The 10,866-nt window shown below is 44.0% G+C and overlaps 1 protein-coding gene across 1 annotated transcript; it reads right to left on the bottom strand.

Annotated features, from left to right (window-relative positions):
* Positions 1–494: 494 nt before the first annotated feature.
* Positions 495–5,417, bottom strand: LOC101776312 (dehydrogenase/reductase SDR family member 7). Its single transcript, XM_004979083.2, has 12 exons — positions 5,162–5,417; positions 4,951–5,006; positions 4,792–4,825; positions 4,061–4,159; positions 3,813–3,961; positions 3,602–3,640; positions 3,433–3,525; positions 3,252–3,350; positions 3,040–3,141; positions 2,628–2,711; positions 1,536–1,601; positions 495–833 (listed from the first exon to the last, which is right to left on the bottom strand). Exons 1-12 carry the CDS (start codon positions 5,238–5,240, stop codon positions 747–749), a joined length of 987 nt encoding a protein of 328 aa, XP_004979140.1. The 5' UTR covers positions 5,241–5,417; the 3' UTR covers positions 495–746.
* Positions 5,418–10,866: the final 5,449 nt, after the last annotated feature.

Below are 10,866 nucleotides of genomic sequence, written 5' to 3'. Positions count from 1 at the left end.
CCGGCACTTACATCAAACACCCAGCATTCCATAGGGTCTGTTTGGTTATGGATGCTTATTTATAAGTTGCTTATTTGCTTATTTGTAGTTGCTTATTTATAAGTCTAGGTGTTTGGTTTGGGTTGCTTATCTGATTGCATATGACATATTTGCCCCTGCCATCCCATTTCCCACTACCCCCAACCATTACCAGCTCCTAGTACAGAGGCGGCGGCGGCAGGGTGCGAGCGGCGGCGGGCGGGAGCGGCGGAGGGAGCGGCGCGGCGGCGGCGGCCACGAGCGTGAGTGGCGGCGGGCGGCGCGGAGGCGGCCGGCGCAGCGGCGGCGGCGGGCGGAAGCGGCAACTCTGTTCCGGGAGAGAGGAGAGAGAAAGGGGAGAGAGGAGAGAGAATGAGGGTAGGAGTAAAGTGCTCCATAAGCAACCATAAGCAACTCAAAACTTGCTTATTTGCTTATGCCCAAGCAACTTATAAGCAACTCTATAAGCAAGAGTGTTTGGGTTATAAGCAACTTATTTGCTTATTTTTAAGTTGCTTATGGATAAGCAAAGGAAACCAAACAGGCCCTATCGGTTCAACATGCTTCAACTTTAATCATACCTCAGTGCGTCATAACAATGAGACCATTTTTTCACTAAACTATAAAGCTGCTATAGATGCTATGTTCCTTTCAATTTGACCTTTTTGCATATGAGCATACAGTGACTTGTGGCGCTCATCCCTGAGCGGGAGCCATGCGCAACTTGGTTATGCTGACTTCTTGCCACCGAAAATGAGATTCCAACTATAGGTGTTGCCTTTCTTTGCGGCCGCGTCCAGCCGTTTTGCACCAATCTGGACAAATAGACTAATCAATGAAGTGCAATAGTGATGACGATAAGCAGAAATGTTATCGTTGGATCCGAATAGAGAGCTTGCGAGGATGTTTATGCTACCCTGCTGTCAGCTGTTACTATTGCTAACCAAGTAAACAATTCAGTTGTTCAGATTACAGACTTATGCTTATGGTGTTTGTAAAAAATGCAAAGTGGGCGGTATGTTAGGCCACTCTTCAAAAAAAAAAAAAGAGGGTATGTTAGGCATTTCTGGAACAGCATAGTTAAGAGAATAGGATAACTTATTCCTAATATCAAGAGTTGTTTCTTTTTTTGATTATTTTCTAAAGGCCTTTGTAAACTGGTCTTTGCAATTGCATCTAGAAGATGGTGTTTTCATTTTAGGTTTCCTGCCTCCTAGATACAACACTGCCATTTGTTTCTAGCATGGCACATCTGTGCAAGGAACAGAATTCCAACAACCTATCGATGTATTTTCATTGTTAATTTGCTTATATTGTTTGGATGTGACAAACGAATTCAAGATATTGGCTAAAGATTAAATTTGGCTGCAGGATTCCTACTCTTATAAGTTTCTATGACCTGATGTGTAATTGTGACTCAAGCCTATGTACGAGTTAGAGCAGTGAAAGAAAGAAAGTAACAGACAGCATCATTCACTTAGCTAACCATGGTAAGTAATTCAAAATAGAAGAAATACCTTATCCATAAGCCAGTAACCAATTGTTGGCATGTATTGCACCAAGTACATAACAGTCAGCACAGGCTGCAAGCAAGTCACAAACTTCTGTATTTAAAACTATGACTAAAATAACAGACACCTTGACATAAAATAGAAAGTCAATATGATAGATGCACTCTGTTTTAGCAATATGCCCATGTCAGTGGTAGAGCAGATGCAATAACAATGAGTTGCTGGAATAAGGGTTGGAAATACTGGTAAATATTAAATTTCTATTGCACAAATGCTGGTATTTTCATTAGGTGTAATGAAATTGATGCATTGGCATAAACATTTAGTTTAAAAGAGGGGTTTTGGGCTATGAACAAAAACCAGGGTTATAAAAAAAATAATCTGGGCTGATACTCAGTTTTCAGTGAACCCCAGGTTGTTTTGAAGGGAATACTAATTGCAATTAAATGATGCAATACATATTGCAATGAAGTTTACTGAAGTATAAGGATTTCACTATCACGTGATTAGACTATAGTGGCAACACATCTGTTGGTGTCAGCATGGGGTGGCAGCATGGATGCGATAGAATAAGCACTGGTGCACGACGTGGTTTCAATACCATGGTTGTGCTAGGAGCATGGACCATTTGGAAGGCAAGGAATGATGCTGTGTTCAATGGGGTCGCTCCCAAGGTGGATTGAGCCCTCTTACTTGATCAGGAGGAAGCTGAACTCTGGATGCTTGCAGGCGCAAGAGGTCTAAGTGGCTTGGTCGCTTCTGGGCTCCCTGACTAGGTGTTAGACATTTTTTTTGGCACAAAAAGTGTTTATTTAAATCCCCAGTGACTGGGGGTGTGCCGCGCGCGCGCAAGCGTGTGTGTGTTGTGTGGCTATTTTGGCCTAACTCCCCTTCTATTAATGCAATGATATGCAGCTCTCCTGCATATTTGAGAAAAAATGTGTGCATACATTTGCTATTTTATAAAATGGGCGTAGCATAGAAAACTATTATGTCAACACATCGGAACTTTGTAGCATATTTATACGCAGAATATAAAAGGATAAGAAAATTAACTTCCCACTGTAATGCAACCAATCATGTTGAGAATGAATATACCTGATATGATATCCATGCTTCTTTCAGGCCATGAGTTGCTGCAACAATGGTCAGTTCAGCACATCTTTCCACCGAAACACGTTTCTGCAGTGAGGAAGACAATGGTGAGTAAAGGGAACCAAGTACAAAATTTTAAGTTTGAACTGCTGTGCCAGCAGATGGTTGGCACAGCAGATGGTTCCAAGATTTTAGGACCTGAGTAGATTCTGTTATCATAGGTAGGAACAAAAAATATTGGGCATTACCACTTTTATTTGGATACAAAAAGAATAACTGTGCAGTTACTTGCATGGAAGACTCAAAAACAATAGTACTTATAAGTTATAACTGAGATGGTGAAGTTTACATGCCTTACTTTAGTGATCAACCTTTTTGTTGTCTGCAAGATTAAATAAGTGAAACTAGGGAAAACCTCAGAAGAATGCCTTTGTACTGAAGAGGCTGCAGCAGAAGATTGTGGTGTTTCAATTGGTCCGGGGCAGACTACAGTCACTTTAATGCCTTTTGTACACAACTGCAACATAAAACAAACATGGCATAACAACAAGGAAAGAAAGAGACCATGCTGATACAATTTAAGATTAGAGCGGTAACAGCGCAAGCTACCAGGCGAAATTTTGGTACCTCAGAACGCAGAGAAGTGAAGTATCCATTGAGAGCATGTTTGGATGCAGAATAAACAGCCTGACCAGGAGCAGGAACCTTCCCAGCCGCACTGCTCATCTGTGGATTTGTTAGCCACACCAATAGCTGAAGTGAAGTGGTATTAACCACAAGTTCCTTTTGACAGTTGGTTTGTACATACCACAACAAAATGACCCATCCCTCTATCCAGCATGTAAGGTGCAAGAAGGCGAGTTAGATTAATAGTTCCAATGACATTGACATTAAAAGTAGCCTGTCTAGCAAAAAATATTGGAGGATGTTAGGTAGCAGATAAGGACAAGCAGAACAAATAGACAATGTTCATGTACCTTGAGACCTCCCTCACTTTCTTCCAGTGCCCCCCGTTTCTGCAATTTGATTGAAAATTAATGCATTTAGGAAGCTGACTGATTATAGTAACATAGATTGAAAGGAGCAATACCTAGCAGATAATATTCATGAAAAACTAGTAACAATAAATATTGAATGTTTATAGGGAAGGGTGTTGAAATGGTAACACAAAGTAAGGGTGATATTTACAGGACGCTCGAAGGCTGCATTATGGATCATATAGTCAATGCCTGCATTAGAAAATAGTGATTCTGCTGCATGTACAACTTGTTTCAGAGATTCTTCACCAGCTGATAAATCCATGGGTAACACTTCAATCCTGCTATCTGGATTCTTGCCTTTGAAAAGTAAATCAAACTTGGTTCAGATCATGAGATTTCCACTTTCCCACTAAAAGAAAAAGTTTTAGCAACACAAGAAATGTCCTGCAAACTTACTGAGGATGTTCTGTTTCACTCTCTCAAGCTCATCCTTGTTGCGAGCAGATAGTATCAGCTTTGCTCCTAAATTTGCAAATTGCATTGAAAGAACCTCTCCTGAAATTACAAGAAGAAAAAAATTATAGCTGGTTTATGATGAAATACTATGCTAAAATTGGTAGAAGGAAAAGGAACATCAATCAAGAAAACAGACATGTTAACTCATCAAAATTGACAGTAAAAACCTTCTCAGTATCACAGAAGGTTTAGGCTAACTGATTATACAATATCATAGTGCAGGAAGCCTATAATTAGGCACAAAATCTTCGCAATATCATTCGTCAATGAACTAACGAAGGTATAAGGTTCGAACGTTCTATTGATACAAAACTACAGCAAGCATAGCTGAACTTCCACAATTACTCAAAAAAAAAAGCCCAGCTTATTAGATTTGTCTAATCTAATACCAGAATAATGCAGTTGATATAGCATAGAATTGCAAATTAGGGATTTCTGGTCATCGTTCCACAAAAGATGTGCATTTTGGATTCAGAAAATCTACCCAAAACATTATCAATACACCTAGGGAAGTGAAGTAATCACCACCAGGCACCAGCTCTTACACAAAAAAAAAAATTCCATGGTATGCCAGCAACTACCAGTATGCCAGCAACCAAGCATATCGTAACTAAACCTAACAATCTGGTACTAAAATTGACCAAATTAAAGAATCGATGAGTCAAACTCACCAATCCCGCGACTCGCTCCAGTGATCCACACGACCTGCAGGGCAACAAAAAAAAAAAACGGAACCAAAACAGCGGAATCAATATGCAGAGAAAATCTGACGAGATCGAGCACATTCACAACCGCGCCACACAAATTAGCTGGACCCTCCAAGAACTCACCTTGCCGTCCACCCTCTCCCGCCGCGGCGGGCCGCGCGACACGAGCGTCAAGTCCCCTGCAGCCATCCACCAAGAACAAGGGGGTTCAGGCCCACAACCCAACAGGGTCAAAAAGGAAAATCAGATGGAAACAGAGCAACACGAATCGTCGGGAGAAAGGGCGGTGGGAGGGTATGGTTGGACTGAGGAACGAGACGGGGGCGGGGGATACCATCGACAACGGTGGCGAACTTGAAGAGGAGGAAGGCAGCGGCGCCGGCGAGGAGGGCGAGGAGGAAGAGGAGGAGCATTTTCTTGGCCCCTGCGTGGCGCTGGCCGATTCTCTTGGGTTCTTCTGAGGTTCTGGGGAATTTGGGATCGAGAAGGCGGAGAGTGCTGTATCTGTGCTGACGAGTGAATGGGTGGAGAATTTCAGGCTGCGACTGCTAGGCTGATGCTTCGCCCGTGCGTGCGTCACAAGCACCGGAGGCACGCGAGGATTACACCCCGTACATGGGATATTTAGAGGGTGTTTGATACCGCTCCCTAAACTTGAGCACCTATCACATTGGATATTTAAATACTAATTAGGAGTATTAAACATAGTCTAATTATAAAATTAATTGCACATATGGAGTCTAATTCGCGAGACGAATCTATTAACCCTAATAGTTCATGATTTAACAATGTGGTGCTACAGTAACCATTTGTTAATGATGGATTAGTTAGGTTTAATAGATTCGTCTCGCGAATTAGATTGCATCTGTGCAATTAGTTTTGTAATTAGCTAATGTTTAGTCCTCCTAATTAGCATCCAAACATCCGATGTGACCCTACTAAAGTTTAGCACCTCGTATCCAAACACCCCCTTAATTATTTGGCATCCTTAGAATTGGCACTAGTTTTAGAATGACACCTATATATTTGCCATCGGAGAGAAGTTTTACCAACACATTTGCTATTTTTGCTGACGTGTCAAGCCATGTCCGCGCGCCAGGGTGGATTGAGCATGGTAAATGACCATAATACCCTTGCATTTCTTCTCCAAGTGATGGTGCTTTTCCTCTCTTCCTCCCTCTCTATCTCTGACCAGTGGGATCCACCATCTTCTTCCACCTCAATGAAGCTCAACAAGATCAAGAGCACGTGCAATGATGACCTCCAATGGCAGATCCCAGGTGCCGGATTACCGCAATATCTCGGCGGGTGCGAAAAGCACCTGAAGGTGCGCCCGTGGGCTTCCCCACCACCGGCCCCAGCCTTGTCGGCGCGCCTAGAGCTGGCGTCGTGCACGTCGTGCACCCCGCCGGCGCTGTCGCCTGCCCAAGCCACAGGACCCGCACGCGCTGCCCAAGATCCCGCGCCCGCGCAAGAACCCACTCCCTAAAGGGATGGCGCCATGGTCGCGCACTGACACGCCGCCACTACGTGTCACCGTGGTGTCGCGGTGCGGCGCAGGTCGCATGGAGGTGGTCGTGGCCGCGCACGCCGCGGTGTCGGCGCTACGGGCAGAGCTGGAGCGCGCGCGGGGCTGAGTTCCTGTTGTCGGGGGACAGTGCCTACTTCTTCATCCACCGGCAGAGTGTGATCGACGAGGCGCGGTCATTCAAGTGGCATGACATGGCCGCCGGCGACGAGGTCATCGTGTTTGACGGCTTCATGACGAGGGCCCCCGCGTACTGAGCCAGAGACACGGCATGACACAAACTGCCATTTTTACCTGCTGTTAACTCGAGTCCGAGTCCCACACGCCAGTGGCAGGAGAAAGGGAAAGAGATGGCTAACCTGAGGAATGCAGGGGTATTATGGTCATTTTCCATGCTCAATCCACCCTAGCGTGGACGTGGCTTGACACGTCAGCAAAAATGGCAAATGTGTTGGTAAAACTTCTCTCCAGTAGAAAATATGTAGGTGCCATTCTAAAGCTGGCATCTCAAGGAGTGCCCATTCTAAAGATAGCAAATAATTAAATATCCCCCGTACCCCTCATAGAGGACCCACCTGCCAGATGCTAGGAGGGTGATGAAAAGGTGTGACGAAGGGTGGGAGGACAAAAAAACTGGATAATAGAAATTGATTCCGCCAAAAACCTCTATTTTTTCTCACCTTTCTTTTCTCCTTTACCGCCCGCGCATACCCTCCTGCGCGCCAATCATGTTTCTAATTTTTTGGCCGAGGTCTCCTTCCTTTTCCACGCTTTGCCGTCCCATGACACCATGCTTTTCTCTGCGGTTTTCTTCTTTTACATGCTCTTGATTTATTGGTAGCCTTCGTATTGGGAGCCTTCCTTTTGAGAGCCTTTAATTTATAGGCACGACGATGGCAAGTTCTTTCCTACGTCCAGGTCTCCTTCTTGCTTCAGATCCTCCTTCCACCGAGGGGGTATCGTCGGACCTCCGCGCCCTCACGCCGGAACTCAATCGAGATCAAAGGGCTACCGCTCCTTCCACCGAGGACTAATGGCGGACTTCCACGTCCATCATGAGGAACTACAAGGTGGAACTCAATTGGCTGCTAGCCCCTTTTGATCAATTTTGCAACCGCCCGGTGAAGGAAGGCCACTATCGCAAGATCACCACGGCAATCAGGTAAGACCCTAAACCTTCATCTTCTTCATACTGTATAAGGTAGTACTGCATATTTGATAATGTAATTTCGCTATTTCTTGAATCCAGATGTTCTCCGCCCTAAATCATTCCCATCTACCCAGATACTTGCAACCTGCTCCATTGCAGGTGCATTGTACCTCCTCTGATGAACTGAAATACTTGTGTTCAGCTCAATTGTTTACTCTTGAATATTAGTTACAATACCCAAGCTCGTGAACAAGTGGACGTACGGGTTATACCTCCATAGAACACCTCGGATCAAGTGAATCAGATTCCATATAATTTCACGATCAGGTAAGACCCTAAACATTCATATTCTTCCTACTGTATAAGGTAGTACTGCATGTTTGATCATGTAATTTCGCGACGTGATGATTCCATATGTTCGCCGCCCTAGATCGCAACAAAACATTGTCAGATTGATAATTCATTATGTTTGTGTACAACTCCAAAATGCCTAGGTATCTGACATTGTCTGCATTATACATGAATCCGTCAATGCCCTATATCTTGTGTTTATGCTACAAACTTTTTGCCATTACTTGTTATTCCAATAACATTGTATCATGTTACATGTGTTGCCATACAAACAATGATAAATTCTTTTTTTAACTTGCCAACAGTATATTCATCCTTTGGATCTTTCATTACATGATATCTCATCAAGATGGGTCGTCGCGCCGTTCTTGGAGATGTGACGAACACGCACGTAAGCAGAGCATCGATCCATGGTGTTAAGAGACCTACAGAAGGTATCTAATATTTGGTTGAATCCCAATGTTCTGGTTGCACATAACATATTAAGGAGACTTATCCATGTATCCTTTTGAGCACAGGTGAAAATGTTGATGATGCAAAATGTAAGCGGCAGAAAGCAAGGGGACGATATGCAAATATGCCATTCGAAAAGAAGGCTGAGCGGAATGCAAAGAGAAGGGAAGATTATCAGCGTGAAAAGGCGGATAAACAATCAAGCAATGGCATGCTGGGACCTCTCGGACAATTAGGTAGTGTGATGCATGAACCTATGGGAGAACCATCTTGTGATGAACCACCTCTAGGACAATCAGGCAATATCTTATACATTCGTTAAAAAATATAAGTCAGTATAGTAGGATCCTTAAGTTATGATATAGTTTTTTTTACTTTCACAGGGATATCCCATGATATTGGATCGGGTGATGTTGGTGGGGATTGGCTTAGTAGGAATCCAAGCTATACAAGATGACTGAGAACTTATCATATACTACCAGCTAACATCTCTGTATCAGGTTTGATAGTAGTACCTTGAGATGATGTTTAATACTTTTTTTAATCGATGTCTTTAAGCATTTACAATTTGCATCCCAGATCTTGATGAGGTGCCTCTGGATGTTCTAGGATTGGATGGAGTCAAGGAAATAGATGACGAGAGAAGGCAAATATTGAATTGTCAAGAAGAAGCAAGCAACATGGGTGTACAAACATCTGACTGGTATGGCTTATATGAAAACCATGTAGCCCTAGCGTATGATCATACATGCAGGATATCGCCTCTAACAATAGGCATGTATATTTTGATATTTGAAGATGTACCACTAATCAACACTATCCCTAATGATCTGTCACTACAAGATCTGAGAGTGGAGGAAAGCATGGAAAATGAGAGGAATGCCAAAAGAAGAGCAAATTACCATCGCTTGAACTGCCAGGAAGAGGCAATCTGCCTCGATGTAGAAACACCTAATCTCACCTTCACTGGTTTGCACGTTAATTTATGCTTATAAATTTAATGAATTTAATTTGATGGAGTTTCGGTGATTTGCAATTATGCTAATTTTGTGTTACAAGCAGGAGAAATTGTAACTAGACAATTTGTGGTAACAGCAAACTTTGCAACTCCAGATGCAGGTTTGAAATTGTACTATCTATGTTTAAAATTTTATTTAAGCACATGTGATGAGGACACCACGAGTACATCTACACCAGCAGCACCTCAGGCGCCTCCAGTTGCTCCTCCACCTCAGGCACCTACAGTTGATCATCCAGTTGGGCCAATCACTCGGGCCTGTGCGAGAGAATTAAACTTCATCATGGTGTTAAGGAACGAAGGCCCATCGGAATAAGAAGATGGCCCAACAAGGTAGCCCAGGTGGGGCGCCTAGGGTTGGGCGCGCGTGACCCCTCCGGACTCCAGGGGCTGCGCCCCCTTTATTTAGTCGGAGTCCTTTTTGTTTACGACTTGAGTTTTGTTTTACATCTAGCTTTAGCTACTCTTGAACACGCGCAAATACGCGCTGTCCTTGTGTGATTCAGAACTCCACCTTTGAGTGATATTTAGATTGCTCGCCTCTTTTTCTTGTTCATTCTTCGATTGCGAACAGGAATCGATCTTCGTGATAAGGCTGATCTTGCGCTGGCAAGGTTGGTAACCACAGGAAGTTGGTTCAGCGATTGCATTGGCGCTTCGGGTTCGCTCGTCGTAGTCGGATCGTGAGGGTCTACTTCCACCAAGTCGAATTTATCTCCACTCACCGAAAGATCGGGCACTCCGACTCTATCAAGTGGTATTAGCTTTCCAGGTTGATCGGTGAGTTTTACCGAGTGTTTTTCCCTTCCTACAGTCCACAAAAACCAAAACAAATTTTTTTCAGGTTAGATCCTTTGTCCCAGCAACCGTTTAGCCTCGCACATTCTTTCAATAAGTGTCTTTGTTGAATTTGTGTGCCTACTCGTTCAATTGTTGCTGGTTACTTGTGTTTAATCTCTTGTTTCTCGTTTTTCCTCTAAACCTAGTTTTCCCCGCCGCCGCCGTTCCGCTGCTCGTCAACCCTACCACGCCGCGCCCACCGCTCCCCTTCGCGACAACCGCGCCGCACCATCCCACCCCTCCGATCGCCCCCTCCCCTTTCCACAAAAAAAGAAAGATAGAAAGCAATCAAAAAAAAGGAAAGTGCAAAAAAGAAAAGGAAAGAAGCAAAAAAGAATCCAACAGGGCGAAGGAAGGTGATCCGGTTTTGTTTCGGTGGAAACTCCTTGCGCGCGCCGTGAACCCCCCTGGGTCACGACCCTCCGGGGCAACTCCGTAACCCCCCCCCCCCCACGCATACCGACCGCGCCCTTCCCCACGCATACCATGCCAGTTTTTCATATCCATATCTCTCTTTCTTAGTACTTTTTTCTAAGGTCCGCCTTACTCTAGAGAGAGAGAGAGTATCTTTTTTTACCGGAATACCCCTGTACTTTCGAAAAAAGTGTGTGCCACAATTTGCTCCTTGTGATCCTCTGTGTTCATATTAGCAGTTTTGGGGCACCCTCTGTGAAAAAAAAATAGAAAAAAAAAACAAAA

This window comes from Setaria italica, chromosome VIII, assembly GCF_000263155.2.
Source record: "Setaria italica strain Yugu1 chromosome VIII, Setaria_italica_v2.0, whole genome shotgun sequence".
In the NCBI taxonomy this organism is placed as follows: domain Eukaryota; kingdom Viridiplantae; phylum Streptophyta; class Magnoliopsida; order Poales; family Poaceae; genus Setaria; species Setaria italica.
This window is presented reverse-complemented; position numbering and strand designations above follow the sequence as displayed.